The sequence below is a fragment of the Amia ocellicauda genome, chromosome 3, assembly GCF_036373705.1.
Source record: "Amia ocellicauda isolate fAmiCal2 chromosome 3, fAmiCal2.hap1, whole genome shotgun sequence".
Taxonomy (NCBI): domain Eukaryota; kingdom Metazoa; phylum Chordata; class Actinopteri; order Amiiformes; family Amiidae; genus Amia; species Amia ocellicauda.
The window spans coordinates 42413581-42433639 of NC_089852.1; the positions used below are offsets into that span (position 1 = coordinate 42413581).

At 41.2% G+C, this 20059-nt stretch overlaps 1 protein-coding gene across 2 annotated transcripts in view; it reads right to left on the bottom strand.

The window, feature by feature from the left end:
- Nucleotides 1–350: 350 nt before the first annotated feature.
- gdpd5b (glycerophosphodiester phosphodiesterase domain containing 5b) overlaps nt 351–20059 on the bottom strand; it is a 61053-nt gene continuing 41344 nt past the window's right edge. For both annotated transcript variants that reach the window (XM_066699563.1, XM_066699564.1), the window contains 14 exons: nt 19486–19589; nt 16397–16490; nt 16035–16094; nt 15787–15885; nt 15309–15402; nt 14301–14446; nt 12045–12127; nt 11383–11533; nt 10927–11148; nt 10537–10694; nt 10193–10340; nt 9636–9718; nt 4438–4550; nt 351–3783 (listed from right to left, as the gene is read on the bottom strand). In XM_066699563.1, the coding sequence (XP_066555660.1) occupies nt 3659–3783; nt 4438–4550; nt 9636–9718; nt 10193–10340; nt 10537–10694; nt 10927–11148; nt 11383–11533; nt 12045–12127; nt 14301–14446; nt 15309–15402; nt 15787–15885; nt 16035–16094; nt 16397–16490; nt 19486–19589 (1680 nt within the window). In that variant the 3' untranslated portion in view covers nt 351–3658. The remainder of the gene's footprint in view (nt 3784–4437; nt 4551–9635; nt 9719–10192; nt 10341–10536; nt 10695–10926; nt 11149–11382; nt 11534–12044; nt 12128–14300; nt 14447–15308; nt 15403–15786; nt 15886–16034; nt 16095–16396; nt 16491–19485; nt 19590–20059) is intronic.

Sequence of the window (20059 nt, forward strand, 5' to 3'; positions counted from 1 at the left end):
ACAGTCTAGTTTTTGGCAAATCTAGGAACAAACTTTGAATGTGCATAGAGATGAGATAAAGTTACTTTCCTAGCAAATAATTTACTCATTTCAGAAATAAAAGGTTTAATTGATGGACACCAAATGTACAAATACATTCACTTCCCTTTCTTGCACTATATGATCTGGTTTGGTCCTGAAACCTTAGCAAATTGTTCGAGGATTTAATTCACCGGTGCTGTAGGCAGTGGCCAACATCTGGGCCCTCCCCACAGTAGTTAGTGTGTCTGTCAGGTGGCCAGATCAAAAACACTGATATCCACCATCCTTAAAGCCATGAAGTACTAGATGCTAGAGTAAAGTTTCAAAACTCAAATTGGAAAATAATTTATTGCACACATTGATATCACAAAAAAGCATTCACATAACAAAAAAGAAAATATATAAATATAAAACTGCACTGTGAAAAAGTTCTGAAAGTTAGGGAAATACTGAATACAAATAACACCCATTTAAGAGAATAGATACTTGTTCAACATTGATTTATTCATATTGTTTTTAGGCTTTTCCACTCAATTATTCAGCCGGATCTCACCGAATCTAACTGCACCTGCTCTGAGAGTCCTGGCTTCATGCAAACAGCCAGCCAGTCAGGGCTACAAATTCATACTGACGGACACAAGAATCTCAAGTCTATACAGAGTGAAATACTGGTTTATGTAGTGATTTGTACTCATGATTAATCCATATCTCCGGTTATCTGGCATTAATGTTGAAGATGAACCAATAAAGTGGCAAATTCCTTGATCTGAAAGTTGCCGTCTGTCACTATGTAAATTGGCAAGTTACTTCTGCAGGTGCTGAAGGACAACAAGCATTTTCTGTTCAGCTTTTTTAATGTTCATAACTCTTGGCAGTAACAAGAATAGTTCAGCATTAGCTCAGATGACCTTCATCTCAGCTGGAAACTATGAGTCAATATGTAAATCACACTTAACAGAGGACACTCGTTAAGATTAAACCGTGTTTCTTGTTCAGAGTGCAAATACAGCTACAATGTTCCCATGCCTCCCCACTAGCACCTGGCAAGGTATATTTACACTTCGTGTGCTGGACAAATTAAGAAACCAACTCAACCCAGAACCCCCAGTAAATTATAGAAATAATTGTGTATTGACCCGTTTAATTCAGATAATGCCAAATTGGAAGAAAATAAAAAGGAATCTATTTTTTGTCTACCCTGACTCAAAAACGAAGAAACCGGACTCCCAACACATACATTTGTAATCTCCTTTACATTTAAAATCCATGGTCAACATTTCCCTTTCATTAAAATTAATTACACTGCTAGTGTCTAGATGTGGCTCCAGGTAAGTGGAGCATAATTTATTAATTTTATTATACCTATATACACACACAGAGACACTATATTTCAGGCTATACAGGCAAACATGTAGTTTCTTATATAGCCTGAAATGCAGGGAAATGTATTAAAATGATAAAAAAAATAATAATAATAAATACCCAATTCCTGTACACTATCTTGTAATGTTGCCAGCACATTGTTACTCAGCTCCAAAATACGAACCACAAGCACACCATATATTATATTGTACAAGAACAGTGAAGACTTGTTAATCTCCACACACCCTCAGCAATACAAGAGTCTGAAAGCTTTTAATGCAAAGTCAAGCACATGGAAATAGGATACAAACCATCCCTGGCCAAGATCTGTACACGAATCCATAACTTCAACAGCTCAACTGGAAAGGTATGGATTACATTCCTAAAGCAGCGCTGAAGGAAACCGAGGTCATGTGTGAGTAGACAACGTCATTAAATGCAGGTTTTCAGAACTCCAAAGAGGGGGATGGAGGACTGGTAAAGCTGGCCGAATACTGTATAAACTGTATAAAATCTAAAATGGGAATGTTTCCCTGGCAGGGTTTTAAAACCACAACACAAAAACACAGTAATGGAAACTAGCAGTTACAGCAGATGACAAAGCTCTATGCCTTCAAATAAAGAAACCACATGAACTATGGTGGATTTAAAAACATTTCAAACATGACGCTCCGATTTGTTTGGTAGATGTGCAGGAAAGTGTGGAGGGGCCGCCACTATGCTCTACAAAGGCTTTCAGGCTTTTGCTGGGCATCGTAAATCATCTAATATTAACCATACCTGTAAAATACAACAAAGAAAATCCCTTTGGTGGCAAAAGTGTCATTGCTTTTTTCCTGACAACAAATTAAAAAATAAATAAAGCAACAATGAGTAGAATTACTTTGATACCTTTATTGAACTCGGTTTTGTTCCACTAGATGGCTTACGCAACAAAGTTCAGTTAAATACCCTACATCTATCGCAGTGTTGGTTTCTTAGAAGGTCTAACAAGTACTTTTGATTTTCAGACTTCTTTGGCAATTCAGTTGTTGAGGTTGCATTCCCCTTTTAATTAAATGCCATAATCTTTACCTTCACTTCACTTCCTGGATGTCGAATGTGACCTCATCAAAAAGCAAACCCTGAAACACATCAGAAGTCTTGCTCACTTTGAAAATGCAATCACACTGAAGAGTCTAATAACGATGTAGAGAACTGATTGTCAGATATCATGAATACATCACCGTTGTTTCCCTAGAGATTCTGATTTTCTCGACTATTTATGCAGGTTAAACCATCTCTTCTGTAGCATGCTACATCAAATCAGGCACACAGGGCTCTTAGAACCATACACACTATAAACTAGAAGTAAAACTCCAAGAAGAACAAAAGAGTCTCATATGATATCACTTCACATTACCACGAAGAAGACAATGATGTTCATTGAGGCAGATTTTGCAGAATCTCTGCACCAAAGTGCAACGTCCATGGTTTACTTATTTTTATTTTTGTGCACGGGAACAAGATGAACTATTAACACTGAGTCTTACAAACTGTTTTCAGTTTCTATGAAGTGCTCCAGTGCTTTTTGCTACAGTCTTCACACATCATTCTCTGTATGTACAGTATGGGCTAAATTGCACTTTGATGAAAAGACTCATTAATCACAAACTGAATATCATACCAATAAGGATCTGGAGCTGTATGTCCAACATTACAGCACAAGAAGTATGCAAAGGTAAAATTTGAAAGGACAATTCTTTCCAGGTAAAAAAATAATAATAAAGAAAGGGGGGTTTTCTAAAATCTAAGCCATATGGGTTGTATACTTATTCTCGCACTGTCATGGGGATAGGAGACAAAAAAAGTAATAACGATCCATAAGGTGGCCATGTCTTCTACCAAGCCATTGGCCGGAGTGAAAGCCACCGCACTGAAGGTCACAAGAGTCACACAGGAGACGTGTCCGGCTCGTCGGCAAACACAGACGGAGGAGAGTAGGTTACCGATTTTGTCAGTTTTCTGTGAAAAGTGCTTGTAGTTTACAAATCTTAATAATTAACTCTACCTCACGCAAGAACAATAAAAAGGGAACAGTATTTACAAATGTACAAAGCAGTGGGGTGGAAACAATGTTCCCGTGGTGTCACAGTCAGTCAGTAGCTCAGCGAGAACAAATTTTTTTTATCCCATTTCTTAGTGATCTGAACACCATGTTAAAACAAACAAACAAAAAATGTTAAAATGTTTTTTCTTGTTCTTGTAAAAGGGATTTCTGTGTTGCGGTCTCCACTCAGTTAATACGCATCTTCAGAGCGTGCTGGTCGACGGGGGTGATGGCTTCGTTGGTGTACCCATCATAGCCGTTCTCCCCGCACAGCGAGAGCTCCTCCGAGCTGCTCACGCCGTTGTTTATTTCTGGACGGACAGAAGAGAGAGGGGCGGATCAGCAAAAACAGGACGAATATACCTTTTTAAAGATATACATAGTGAGATATACAAGTAAAAGTCAGTTTCTCTCTCTTTTAACATCTACTATGACTTCACATTTTGGTTAATAGTCACCGACACCCAGTCCAGTGTGGGCCCGCACATGCAAGGTGAACTCACCAACTAATTCCCCAAAACAAAGATTCTTTAGGAGCAAGGACTTGGGAACAGAAGGAAAACTGATATTAAATGAAGGAGCTAAGGGGGCCCCAGTGGCTCTGTGCTGACATGTCCCTACAGGATTATAAACACCAGTAATGACAGTCCCAGGTGATGCACTCACCTTCTCAGCCTGTTGTTACCAAGATGCAGGGGGATTTAAAGGCAAGTGGGTTTGGACTGGAGTTGTGCTTATGGATGAGGCAAAGCTGGTTAAATATCTCACTGCAGAAGCTGCTACAGGCGTTTACCTTAAGAAAATTCAGAAGCACTAAATAAAAAATACCATGCAGATGATACGATCTCCCACACATCAGCAAGTGTGCACACTGAGATCTAGGCCTCGTTTGGAAATGAAGATTAAAGCAGTAATGTGGTTTTAATTAGCTTTGTTCGGCTCCATTCTCTCTCTTTTTCTATTACCTGAAAAGATGAGTTTCTCCTTCATGATCTTCACATCCTGGCTGGACCTCCTGACGGCCGCACTCAGCATTATCTGCTCAGGGTTGTAGCTGCGTATGCTGCCCAGACGATACCTGCAACACGACAGGACCAGAGTGAAAACCCGCACATGGTCTCTCTACTGCCCACCACCCTTCCTCTCCTGCCCCCTATTCCTACTCATGCGTCCGGTGAAATGATACTTCCTGCACACAACTGTCACGAGCTTAATCACATATGGATCTCGCACACTCACATTACTGTAAATCGCTTCTTTACCAAAATGTGACCAGTATGCATTTTATTCTTCCTGTAATACTATCTGAGGGATAGGATTGTATGTGTGTGGGGGGGGGGGTGCATGATCTGCAAAGAGCTGATAAGCCGTTCATCCATGAATAGATTACATTTTTGTAGAAAGAGACTCAAATACCCAGATAAAGCAAATTACTAAAATAAAGTGTCATGAACACATCTGTAGGTGTGAAGGTTAGTGTGAAATATGTTGGTAGAAGGCCTCTTAAAAGTGTCATGAGAAAACAACTGTTGTATGGGCCCCATGAGCAAAATATGAGGCTGTAACACTTCTGTGGTGTGGTGTACTGTGGGAATATACTTCAAAGCCTAGTCTGGTGTAGCATGGTAAACATGTGGTAAAGTAGAGGTTTACCATGGTAAACAAATACAGTTAACAGTCAAGTGTGGTAAAAGCATGATAGAGTGGTAAAAATATGGTATACATGTGGCAGTAACATGGTACAATTATTTACTTTTACACACACACACACACACAGTAACATGGTAAAAATATGGTATGGTAAGTATACACAAAAACAAAACACCATATGGGCCAAAGACTGCACTCAGTCCCATACAACACCCCCGACCCCTACGAACGCCATTGGCCTCTATAACACTTTAATAAATGATTCCCTGATACACACTAATAATACACTAATGTACTGTAGCCTACACACACGATTACTAAACTACCTACTGTAATCCCACCACTTCCGAGGTTCATGTGCATAACTCGCACAGTAGCACGGACACTCACCTACCTGCTATTATCTCTATTGATCCCATTTCTCCCCCCAGAGATTGAATCCCGCTTTATTCATTCATTTTTAAAATCGCATGTGGCTGGTTCATAGCTCGTTAGAAAGCAGAGACCCAGAGCTTTTCATTTCCACAGAGCTCTGTATCCCTTTCATGTCTCCATGTCTCTAATATATCTTTCATGTCTGCCTCTCTCTATATCCCAATTATATACATCAGACCAATGTTAGCTTACATTATACTTAAATAGCAACATTTGCAATCATTCATTTTGTAACGTTCCAGTTTGATCTCAACACACATTGTCGGTAGAGACATTAAACTCGAAGTACACCACACGTGCACAGTACCACAGTACACAACACTACACAACACTAACATGCTTTTAACACCGTACACCACTCTACACACTTTACTGTGTGTTTGTCACAGTGCTGCACACCACACCCTGATTTTAGCATGCTACACACTACAGAACTGTGATTTTACTATGTAAACTACACTATATTTAAATGTGTTTTTGCCACACAATTCCATGGTCTAATAGTACTTTTGACTTCATTTTCTACCATGGTACATCACAACTACAACTCTGATTGTATTACTACACATCCAGAAACCATAAATTCACAGGGAATAACAATAATCATGATCATCTTAATAATCTTTAGCTGTGTGTATTATTATTACCAGTAGTAGTAAATAATAATGTTAACATGAAAAAAAAATACATTTAAGGAATATAGCCAGGATAGGGATAATTATAGGGAATGGACATAGGTATGAGACCTGAGTCGGAGGAAGTTTCGTAGCGCAAAATCAGCTGTGACAGGAGCGATTGTCAGAATAGAAGAATAATCCTTACAAAAGACCTGTATATACTCATTTTATTATTATTATTATTATTATTATTATTATTATTGCCGCAACGCTCACCAGCAGACGAGATACAAATAAGTTATTAGTATAAGTATTAGTATTATATTTAATTATAATGGGAAATCAAATAACATGCAGTTTTAGAAGTACAATGGGAAATCACAGTGCAGAGGGCATTACTGACAGGGACATGCGGTGTATTGGCCATTATTTTAAAGGAAGGGCATCTGATCTAAAAACTATCCGCAGGGAATGGAATTGTGAGCTTGAAGCCGTTGTTGTCAAAGGGATTGTTGTTGTTTTCGACCGATTATACAAAAATACATAAAAATCTATAATTGTTGATCATATCTGTACACATTACCTGAATGCACCAATTCGAACAATGTTCCTAGGTTTGTATGATTCTCTAAGGTACAGCTCAAGTTGCAAGTATTCAATTTTCTTTTTAAATGAATTGCATAATCATGAAATGTGTGAAGAACTGCATAAGAGCTTCGAGTGTAGCTGAATTTTAAATCGTTGAATGCCATCTGCATATACACCACTTTCAGAGAAGTGCCTGGCCAAGGAAAGCGAGAAGGAAAACGTCTATCAAGCCATTCATTTAGCCGACATCCTCGTATACCATTACAAGTTCTAAAATTTGCCAGCTTTCAATCCTCTAAATCTCTTGTGCTCGAAACGGCTATTCAATACTAAGTACCACATTATGCGTGGCAGGCCCTGGTCTTACTTTTGGAGTACAAAAACTCAGAAAGACAATTTCTAAATGTGGTCACGGTCTTGTCTCCCACTCAAACTTTTATTTTTATATTTTTTTAGGATTTCTCCCTTAGTAGATGTACATCAAACAAACAGCAACCTAGTTAGACTCTGAAAACCAGAGTTTGTGCAGAAATAAATCCAGACAAACTATCCTTTCAATCTCATGTCAGTTTACTATAGCTCTTGCTCACAACTAAGTCTACTCTCTACCGTTTCCCTGTAAAATTAAAATTCCTCTACGTCCTTCAGAATTCTCAAGCTCTTTTACAAACAGCTCAGCCTAACGGGCGATTGCGTTTACCAACTGATACGAACAGTTTAAAAAGCTCAACCATGACTCCTGCTGGGGAAACACTAAGAGGTCATCAAGACTTACGGAGACCCGAGTCAGTGGCATTAACTACACACACTTTCAGTCCTACCAGTTCTGTCACAGAGACCCATGGTTTACACCGACTACCACTCGAATGAGGTGCGATTTATCTAATAGAAAGCGAACTGTAGAAGTTTCGGCTAATGAGCATGTTGTCGTGCGTGTCTGACCATTTGATTTGAATGTCACAGCTCTGCGTGTATTAAATCTAAGTACAAATGTTTGCTTTTGACATCGATCTGACATGAGGCTTTTGGAAGAAGAGCAAGGCGAGTTAGTGAACAGAAGGCGGCAGAGTTAGGACTTACAGACTGAACATAAAAAGAGCCGAGAGGAGAGGGGAGGGGAAGAAAGCAAGGAGAAGAGGGAGAGAGACCAAAAGAAGGACTGAAAACAAGGAGAAGAGCAGACTAGAACAACCAAAAGGGACAAGAAAGGAAGGATGGGGTGAAGAGGAGGACTAGAGAGAATTAGACTGGGGGGGGGGGGGAGGGGGAGAAGGAAAAAGTCAGGAAAAAAACTGGAGAAAAGGAGGAAAGCACCATGGCCCTGGAGAGGTGTGGCAGTTACCTGATTATGTGATAGCTGTGAGATGCCAGAATGCAGCAGAGAAGAGGAACATGCACATCAGTCAGAGCAGAAAGGAAAAACAGAACAAAACAAGGTGGAAAGAGAACAGAAGAGTCAGTTTCTTCAACCAGGAATGGCTGGCACACAGCTCAGCATAGCGCACACAGACAGACAGACGGACGGACAGACACCCACGACAGGCAACCACGACAGAAACACTACAAATAGGCGTTTGTTTGTTTTTAAGTCTTGCAGGGGCACCCCTGTCCAGATTTTAAACAGGAAATGAACAGACACCAAGTGGCGAAACATTAGATGAAACCAAAAAAGGTTAAGATTAAAGTCGGAAGGTATGCATTTTTCTGTGGATGCGTTTCTAATTGGAATAAGACAGTAATTAACAGCATTTTCTGGGGGACATGAAGAGGTCAGTGAATATTCAAGTGATCTTGGCAGCAACGTAATAAACACAAACTGGAAGAAAACCACATGCTCTCACTTCACTGCCAACAGAGAACATTTTTACAATCCCATCAGCGCCTTTACTCACAGCCTTTTCTCACAGAGCGCTTTGTCCACTAAAACTGTTGGGATCACTATGATTCAAATGACTGTGCAGACAGGCTTGACTAGAATTAAATCTCACTAGGAGGTCACATCCACTGCTTATTACAGAGAATGCAAAAATAAAATTACTTTTCATTTAAGGTGTGAAACCCCCCAGAAAACAGGCCTTTTGCAATTGCTAGGAGACCATTTTATTGGTACCCATGAAATTAGCAGCTATAAGGTTTTGATTCTGTTGTCAAATCTCTTTATTGGAGGGAATACTTCAGAGACAGAGGTAAAGGAATTAGACTCATCTGTTAAGGGACATTATGAATAGAAAGCAGATGTTTCTCGTCACTGCAATCTTCTTCCTTCTTGTGTTACATTTGGATTCGAATTTTAGCTTGACGGAATTCATCAACTTACAAATCGCATTAGCGCACACAAGTAAGGCACAGTTAACTTCCAGTTATAGATGTTACAAGTTTACACATTTAGAGAGAGAAAAAAAAAAAAAGTTGTTACAACACACGAAGACACAGAAGCTAACATTGTGGGACCGGCCCCTGCAGTCGCTTATTAGTACAAAAATAATAACGAGAGAGAAACTGACAGAGGGTCAGGATGAAGCTCTTTCCTCTATGGGCACCAGCTGACAAGAACAGCGCTGCATTTAAATTATGCAAATGTAAAGTGGTGAAGCAGGTCCATCATCATAATTATCAATGGTAATTATTAGCACGAAACGCCTCTTGCACAGCTGTAGGGTTAAGCACGGAGGGACCAGAGGCACCGATTACACTAAGAAATCAGCCCATATATCAGCCCAGCAAGACCGAACCCAGTCACGTACAGAGGGAGCGTCTTCGTTGTGTGAATGCATTAAAAGACAGCATGCCACTGCAATTCTCGGTAGTATACGGTGATGTGATGTCGGCCCAAGCTTTAGTGGTTAGACACAAGAAGAACAGGTAGTACTTACTTTTGGAGTACAAAAATTCCTATTATTATAGTAAAAGAAACAAGATCCGTCGTTATCCAGATCAGGTAGTATTCATCTGGAGTCTGCCAAGAGGAAGAGACGAGAGCGGTTATCACAATGAGCACCACTAGATGGCAGTCAGCATTCAAGAAATAAAAAGGAAAACGTTTAAAAAAGCAAACTACTACTTGTGTAAGTATCAGAGAGAAAATCGGCAAAACATTCACTATATACAATACGTAACCTAGTGCTGACTTTTTCACGGTAATCCTGTAATTGAATTGCCACCTCGGTTTGAATTTTAACTAACCAGCAAATGATAGGAACAACAGTATGTGGTGCACATACTGTCGATCTCCTGTCTTTTTTTTTTTTTTTTTTTGCACAGAAGTTTCCAGGCTTTCTTGTTGACAGTGTAAATTGAAATCGTTGTTTTACTACAGTGAAGAGAGAGAGGGAGGGAGATTGAGCAGAGCAAGTGAGGCAGGCTATGTGTTCTGAAGTTAAAGCCCTGAGGTTCCACTTTTTCTGCACGTAAAAAAAATGGAAGTGCTTACCATGAGCCAGATGGGATAAGGCACCTTTTTGAGGATCTGGGGGGCATCTGAGGAGACAGAAGGCACCCCACTGCACCACAGCACAGAGAAGAGCCAGGGATCATTCACACTGAACAGATTGACGCTGATATTGCTGGCCGTGAACTCCCTGCCCAAGACGCACAGGAAAGACAGACAGACAGACAACTCATTAGCTTGTGATTCATACAAGCAACACAGGCAGGCCACTCTAGTCATCTTCACGGCAATTCGGGGAGGGATGAAGCGGTCATCAGGTGAACTAAAGGGGTCGATTCTTCGGTTTCACGATTGATTACTTTTAGGAATAAGTGAGGAAATTGCACCTGATTTCCTGAGCGCTGGCCTGGTTGTATCGCAGGTTGAGTTTGACGATGCCTTTCCTCCGCAGTGTCTCCACGGACTCCTTCACCCCCGAGGTCTGCTGGAAGCCAGGAGCGATTTTCTTCACCATCTGTCTGTCCGAGTCTGGGGTCCACATCACCTGGACAGAGACACCAGCGGATTTCACCACCACAGAGAGCCACAAACCACACATGAACAGATTTACAATTCTCTCATTTTAACGTTACAATTCTACAGGAATCAAATTAGCATGACACTGTACTATAGTGCCAGCCTCTGGGTTTTAGTTCATGATGGAGATTGAAAAAGGCAGGAAATGATCATAACCTAGCCAGTAACAAACTCCTGCTTAGGACAGGGACAGGCCTCACCAGCTCCTCTGGTATGCCAGACTGCCGGACTGTGTCCAAGGTGACATTGATCCAGCTCTCGTAGTAGGGGTGCCCGGCAGGTGGTCGGCGCAGGTTGAAGATGACCGATTTGTTGTTTCGTGCAGCCAGCTGCAGCAGCTCCCTCAGGGTGCAGATGGACTGGTTCGCTGCCTGAGTGTAGTCTTTTGCAGAGAGGGACTGTGCCGTCCAGAAAGGGTCGTCCTGGAGGGGTGAGAGGCCATTAAAATTCGGATCTGCATTTGAAACGTCTGCAGAAGTGCAATAAAAGAGTTGGCACACATTCGAAGATACACTGCAGCTATGGAGTAATGCATGGAGGCATGACTGAAAAAACAATAGGCAATTAAATACTTTTTAGATGCACTTCCTGTCTGTACTATTGGGCAGGTCCCGATTGGTCAAACCACAGGCATAACGCAAACACAAGCCCCGTACCTGAATAAACCACTGTCCTGAGTTGAGGGCCTGGAGGTCGGTCCAGTTGAACATGGAGGCGTCCTCATGCTGCCTCTCGGGAAAGACCTTCTGCACATCCGTGGTCCGCCTCAGGGTGTGGTCTCGCATGAGGAAGGGCACGCCGTCCAGGCTGAGAATAGAACACATGGAGTCGCCATCATGTTGACAACTTTGAAGCATATCCTCTCAAGAGGCTTTAAAATGTATTTGGTTATAAATGTCTATAAATGTGAATAATGTCACGTGCAGTTCCCCAAGCAATACATGCAGATTCCTTAACAATAACATTTTCTAATTTATATTAGTCACATCATTGTATATACACTTGCTTAACACTCTTCAAATGTGTCAAGAAGACAGAAGTGTAGTGGGGAAACAGGAGAAGCTTATCTTATCAAGCCTCCATTGCGCTTCATTTTTGCAGCTTCCGTGCTTCACCACTGGTTCTCTGATTACAGTTTATTTGCTTTTTGGCAGCTGTGAAGCACCTGTCTGTGGTCTGAAGGTCTGACCTGTGGCTACTGGCACCGAGCCCCTGTCTGGATTCACATCCTCCAGCAGCGCTCTCTCGCCCTACTGTGGCTTCTCTCCCAGGGTGCACCCCCCATCTCCCGGCCTGCCACTAAAGAGCAGAGGATTACCTGATGGTCACGTCAACTTCCAGTCCACCGATGTTCTGCTGCAACGCCTTACGGAATGACATCAGGGTGTTTTCGGGAGCAAGCTGAAGCAGAGAGAGGGTCAGAATTCCTTCAAATAAATCATTCTGCACTTCAAATCATTGGTACATAGCTATAAGATGTCCACACAATAGCAAGAAAAACTCAAGTATAGATGTAGTGGAAACTTGGGAAACATGAATATGTTATTTGACTTTGCACCCCTCAGAGATCCACGTAGAGACTTTCTACTTGGTCAGTAATGTTATTCTTTTCTGGGTTTCTTCTATTAGGGAAGTTCAGGGAGGTCCTAGTAAGAGTCACCTTTAGACTTCAGCTTGGTGGCAGCAATTGCTTCATCCACTATGCACAGAGCAGAACAGTTGTTGGGGAATAATGTATTTTTTTTTTTATTTTTTTTTTAAATGGCCAGAGGCTGGTTGGCATTACCCATTCATGAAGCATACAGCTCCTACTTCCCCTAGGGATTTCAGCCTCCCACTGATTTTAAGAGACCCAATCGGAGTGTAATGACGTGAGAATGACGTGGTTAAGATGGCTGATGAAAAGGTAAACTTAAATGTATGATGTTTGAACTTTTTCAGATTTTCTGCAGACTTGGGATCAGTATTTCCAAAGCTTTATCTGCAATTAGGGTCAGGCTGTTTTTGAGTAAAAATTGAAATCGAGTTCAAAAGCCAAATCAAAATGTCAAGTAAACCAACTTTATTATTTTACTTTTAACATTTTCTCTGCTTATGAGAATTCAAGTAACAGTAAGCATGGGGAAGACACAGCTTACAGACTATCACTTAAAAAAATAATAAAAAAAATAAAAAAATGTAAAAGATTTTTCAGAGTTCACATTAATTGCTTTCACAGCAGCTGTTTTTTGTTCCCCCCCAAACCCTTTAAAAAGACCGGTACAGCAATGACAAGCAGAAGGACTGATCTCTCTTTGTTGGGGAGTGACTTCTCTCGGGTCGTATAATATTCCCTGAAGAAAGACGCATTGATGAGTGTTACTCTGCAGGTGTGTCTTTTCTAACCCACCTGGGCTTTAGGACACAATGGAATGCGAGACGCACATTAAACACTGCAGACACACAGTCACTCGAGCGCCCATCTGCCACTGCGTCATTTAACTCCCCTCTCCTTTGTCTTCTCTAAGTTTCGACTCCCGTGCATCAGCTCAATAGGTTCTGTCTTTGCACGGACGATGGCCAAGGGAGGGCGGCACAGCTCATGTTGCTCCTCTGGAATGCGAGCAACTGCAGCAACAGACCCGTCCCACGCGGGAACCGTTCTCAATATTTATTAGCTCATTTTATTGCCCTCCAAGGAAAACAGAGTTTGTAAAAGAATCGCATTTGGCTGGCAATAAAATTCCAGCTAAGCTTAGCAAAGAAGTTAAACCTCCCAAAACTATTTAAGAGCTGCATCAGAGAAATTCCTCAAGGGATAATTAGGATGCAAACGTTTACGTGAATTTGATTCATGGCAACTGTGTATGCATTTTTGGAGTCTTTCTTCACTTCTTGGCTCAGGCAAGAGAATTACTAAAGAAATGGGAGAGCTTGTGGAAGATGCATGAATAAACCACAATAACATTCACACCCAACTCAATCTGCTTGGGCACAGTGTTTAGATTTTGTTGATATGGTTTCTAGATAATCTTTTCAGTAGAAAGATAAAGGCTAGGTATAAAGTAAGAACAGTGACATTATTTCACAGCCCAGGCTTGTTTTCTCTCATAAATCCATTGAACTTGGTTTCATACTTAATACTTTTTTTTGACCAAACACTACATTATAAAAGCATAAATTAAATCTATATTCTTCCAAGAATCTTGAGTAAACTTCAGACACATGGATCCTTCAGAGCTTCCAGGTTGGCACAGTTTCCATCACTTCAAACTGTTCAGATTTCACATCGATGTGACACTAAGCCTCAAGGATGCTCAGAGATAAAGCCAATTTGTTGTTCGTCCTATTTTGAGTTTTGGGATGAGCGCTTCTTCAATATGTGAAAAGAGCACCCAGCCTAAAGCAAGAGAGGTTTCTTTTGTACGTGAAGTTTGTCTGGTGAGGTAATTCAGTCTGTTACACACTGAGGGAAAATTAGAAAACATAAAAAAGCAGAGACGCAAGAGAAGCATCTCATCAATGGGAAGCTGCATGGAGGCGACGCCCAGTGAGCAGGCGTTCCCCCATTGGCCCATTCAGTAAGGGCACTCACCATAGGAGCTCCCTGATGGCCAATGACATCGGGCCGGTGCTTGAGACGGCTCCTCTCCATGAAGCAGGGTGAGGTGATGGTGAGGGGCACCAGGTAGAGTCCCAGCAGGACACTCAGGTAGGCCAGGAGCAGCACTGCCTGAAACACTGAGCGGGGAACAGTGTGACCATCGTGTCATCTAACCGTACCAGCAACCCCACCCTCCCCGTCTGCTGTGCTATTCTCATTTTACACTCGCAGGAATGTGTCCCACACTGGGTTTGAGCCCAAAATGAACCCTCAATTATGCTTGTTTAAATTCTTGTATTTCATTTACATCCTCATAAAAATATAAATATTTTAATACACTTGTTTAAGAGCCATAAGCAAAGGCCTGTCTGCGAAAACAACAAGTAGGCAGACATATGTATGCGGTGTCCTTGGGCATACAGGACTTATACTTCTTTATACCATTATATCAACAAGGCTAGAAGACTTTGTTCTCAGTTTGGATCGTGACAACAGCATTTATAAACTGAGGAGGGATTTTCTCAAGGTCGTTTTCTGTGGGGAGATTAAAATGCAGCAAAACACCTCCCACAGGAGACAGATGTGTGCGAAACATTCACCTTTGCCCTCTGGGTATTCAATGGAATTCATCACAGCCTTGCAGCAAATGGTGACATGATTCCCGTGTTAACAATAGCCTGACCTCTAGTAGTGTGTAACATGAGGGTTCTTGTCGTTTGCCCAAATTCTAAAACGTCTACTACTAATGAAATAATTATAAAAAAAAACGTAGTCTTCCAAGGTCTCATCGGAGCGATCTTCCCTCGGTCGGATCTCCAACAGCATAGTAGCATAATAGCTCTGCTCTTAATCTCTGAGGTATATTAAAAATTTGGCATGGAAACTATTTAAACAAACAAAACTAAACAAAACATAAGCACCTGTCAGATATTCCTTTTACTGCATTCTGCTTAACGTAACACTCTCCATCTCTATTCAGGGCGGTTAAGATGCACTTACTTGATTTCTCTGCACGGGCAAATTGCCCAGCGACCAGCCAGGCTAGCATCGTAATGGCAGCTACAGCCCCTATGTGCAGGAAAGGGCCGGTCGCCTACAGACAAAGAATTGAGAATGAAGAGGTTAATTCTGGCATCACATGGTATTATAAATATACATCTGCAAAACAAATGCCATATGGCGGCGCTGAACATGCTTTCAGACTTCTTGGGAACCTACATGGACAGTGTCCCATCTGTTGTCTGTAAGCATTATTCCCTCCACAGTGACGATCACAGCCGTCCACACAGTCCCGGTTCACTCATGTGGTTAAAAAGTACCTCCTGCCCTAGATCTGTCCTTGCTTAACCCGCCCACAGTTTTGTTCCCTCTCTTTTGGACATGCAAGGCAAAGAGGAGGTCTTCCAAAAAAGCCAAGCTGAGGAAACGGGTCGATCGAGCTCTTGCAAAACAAGAGGACCCCGAATGAGAAACTGACCTGGAGGGAGATCCAAATGATACCCCACTCTTCGCCCCAGAGCTGCTCCACCGAAATCACCGCTATCATGGTGGTCACCAGCACGGCCGTCACCCCGATCTGCAGGAAGAACACAGCCGGGAAGTCCATAAACTAGTCAGAATAAGACAGTCGGCCATCTTGACAACAGAATTAACCCCAAGTGAATTCTATCCCCATCCATGCTTTGAGAGACAAGGTTATAGATTAAGCTCAAGAAATAGCTTTACCTTGTGGAGCCAGTGTAGGTTTAGCTGCTGTCCCACAGCTACATGACATAGTGCTAAAATCTGGGGGGAAAAAAGCATATCCCCATAAATCCACTGTCATACTTATCACACAGTGTGAATTTCATATCACTTCAAAGGAACCGTGACTAAAAAGACAATAAGATGTGCCTGTGTGCCGTATCGGTCTCTGTGCTGCTCTCCAGTTAAAATGACAAATGTTCTGGTATATCCTTATATTTGGGATTTCAGTTCCTTGGAAGCAGTCCTTTTATTGCTCTTATAAATCCTGATGCCCAGTCAGTGCTGGGAGAGGCATTTGTGAGCTAGCTATGGTAAACATGTGACGAGGAAAGACAGCTTACCATTAAAAAAGCAATATATGTAAAGCCAGCAGCAGTTGTGGCGAGAATTGGAATTGACCCATCACTCCATTCCCCTGATCGGTTATATAAAAACCTGCAGGAACAGGAAGAGAGGGATGCAAACCATTTTACAGGGGAATACCGTAAAAAAAAAAAAAAAAAAAGGCAAATGGAATGTCCGAAATATATATACACACACACACATATATATATATATATATATATATATATATATATATATATATATATATATATATATATATATATATATATATATATATATATATATATATATATATATATATATATATATATATATATATATATTATACACACACACACACACGTTTCATTAGTCACAAGTAAATAACAATAAAAAGAAAACGTGCTGAGAATGTGCGTCGTTAATATCGTTGTTATGGGAGCTGCAGTTCACTATGAAAAGCATTGGAAAGCTCGATGTTAATAACATAACCATCCTGATTAGTCACCGAGAGCTGTGACATTCGAAGCCCTTGTTGTGCGGTCAGAAGATTTCACAAAGAAACACAAGGCCTTTACATCTCTTTCAAAGGACATGATATCAATCACTCCTACTCCCCCTATAGTAGTGCCCTGACGGGGGACGCAAAGCAGTCCGGAGGAAGAGCAGGGAGAGGGGGTCTGCAGCACACGGCAGGACCGACCTTGAGAGAGAGATTTCAAAGTTGATCTTCTAGGATATCTCCTTCAAAGCCAACTTCACTAATGATTTTCTGGAAGCGATTCAATTCAGGTTCTTAAAAGGTGTGATTCTAGCAAGGGACAAAGGTAGGTGGTGACAGACAGAGGCAGAGACAGCATTTTCTTTTGTAAAAAAAATATTTTTAAATCCCCATCACCTTATGTTTTAACAGCAGCTGTCCATTGATGGTATATTTGACTGCATTACTTGGGAGACTTATGCGTTCAAATGCATTTTTTGAGAGAATATCCAAAAGCGTGCTAGCGAAGAACGATAACATGCAGCTTTGAGGAAAGGGGTTCCCTTCAGCAGCTCTGCACATCTCGTCTTCAATTAACATTGGGCTAATTGTCTTGTGCCCTCAGGTGTGGTGAAGCTTGATTTCCCATGCCGAGATTCACAGGTCCTTTGTGCAAACAGTTACCATCACTTGTACACGGTCAACAACATCCTGTTGCTCCCAATATTGTAAAGTAAATTGGCGGCTGTAGAGCCAATTACTGTACAAAGTGCAGAGGTTGGGAGATCTGTTGGGATCCCTCTGCATGTCATTTTCAGGGAAGCTTAGTCCAGTCACTGTTTTTGCTAAGGGGTCTGTGTGGGTGATCTCTCTTCTTACAATCCACCATGCTAAAAGTGAATACACAGATCATTTTTTATTTAGTTGCTTTCTGAAGCAATGTTTTTGTTTTGTTTTTTGTTTTAGTTTTTCCCCTCCTACAGTTTTTCTAAAATTCAAGAAATACAGAAGGGTACTGGATACCCGTTTATTTATTTTGTATTTCTGTGCAAAAAAAAAAAAAAAAAAAAAAGAGCTCAGCAGAAAAGTGAAATGACTGATCTCAGAGTACATGTTTTACCCCACTAAGACATCACCAGATGTGTGCAGACCTGGATTGAATTCAATATTCAAGCTTCTATCAAGGCAATTTAAAAAACTTCAAGGAGTTTTTAAGTGAAAGCTGATGGGTGCTGTGTCAGAGTCTAGGGAGACCATAGAGGTGTTAAGGTCTGGACTGAAGCCAGGGTGGACTTACTGCCGTTAAGCTCCACTCTAGTTTAAACTCATTTTGCCCCTAGAAATCATACATATTTTATCTTCTACAGAAAACCAGATAAGTTGTGATGTTGTTTCAACACAGTGAACAAAATAGCTGAAGAGCTGAATACATTGACTTCCCTAGACTTCCCCTCCTCGTCTCCAACCCTTCAATAGAGATGTGGAATTCAGAACTGCTTTCTGGCATTTTGGCTTTCCAAAAGATTCTGTACAGACAGGGAAGCGCACTGCCTGGAACTGAGAACAGATGCTCAGATCTCCCTTTTCCTGCAGCTCCCTCCAAGCTAACTTTCCCATGGCAGCCATGAGTAACACAAGATCACGTCCACATTTCAGCTTGAATATGAATGCAATCCAAAAAAGATCACTTAAAGAGAGTGGAGGACGTTGATGCATAAAGGACCTTAATATAGCCCCCGTTCGGACAGATTATCTTTGCAGCAATCACAAATTAAAAACTTGTTCAGATAAAGCTCGTAACCGAGGGGTTAATTCTGTAATTTACACCGCAATAAAACCACATTAGGCACAGCTTAACTCATGACCTCCTGTAAACAGAAACATGTCACACACGGAGATTTAATTGCTACCACTGCCGAAACTGCGGCACTATGAAACACACAATGAGGACCATCGTTGATTTAGGGTTCGCTAGCTATTAACTGCAGCTTCAGAGACTGAATTGGCACATACGAAAATCACTTCTGTTGTGTCCCCATTAACATTTTATAATAATGATGACATTGGGTTGTTTTGAGGGCAATGCACTAGGCACTTGTGCAGACAAGAGCTGACCCCGGACTGCAAACGAAGGGCAGGTTTTCACTGAAATTAAGAGTCACTGACCCTGCCGATGTCAGTATGTTAGAAGTTATTCTACGCCATCCACATAACCAGAAGTACAGAGACAAAAGACAGACACCTGAAGATGGTTGAAAGCAGTGTATGGGTTCTTAAATAAGATGTAGGAACACTCTTGGCCTCAATGACCACTGCAATCCCTTTCAAAGATGGCAGAATAAGTACTTTTCCATCCTTCCTGCGGTGTAGTTTCTCATGCAGTGATTGCACAGTGTCATCCATCGAGGCCAGCTTCAAAGTAATTCCACAACTGTTCTAATTAAAACCACCAGCTCTGTATCATGGGGGTAAATGTATTGTGTGTACATATTGATATATACATAAACACACACAAAATGCAGATATATTTAGTATACATCATGGATTCTACATTTTGCAATGCACTAATGTGATATGCCTTTTTCATCACAGGCAGTGGGATGACACTGAAAAAGCAGTACTTACCAGTTAAACTCATTGTAATCATTGTGAGCCTCCCACCAGAAATAAAACCAAATCAGGAGCAGGAAGAAGGTGCAGGAGAGGATGAGAAACCACATGCGCTCCCACTGCAAAGACAACAGACACCAGCTGGGATTACATCTCCATGAAGAGGACCGGGGAGCAGAACCACAATCCAAAAACAGGAAAGTTGAAAAGGAAGTAAACCGATAAAATCGATAAAAACAGGCAAGACATTTACATCCACTACAAAACAAATACAGCAGGAGTAATAAGGGTTAACATATAGGACTTCTGCAATTCCAATTACTGCAGAAATTGTAACTTTGAAAGCAGACCATTGCACTAGACTAGAGGCAGACAACACCAAAATGGTTTTTTGCTTATAAATAATGCACTGGACCAGTTGCATGGGAAGTCTTAAGAGCCAGACTTTCTCAGTCTGCATGATGCACATTAAATTGCATCCCCTTCATGTCATAGAATTCACTGTTGCATAAAATATCTGAGTGGTAACGAGCTACATGTAGGACTTCCCATTAATGTCACTGTATGAGGTATGGATTGATGAATACTA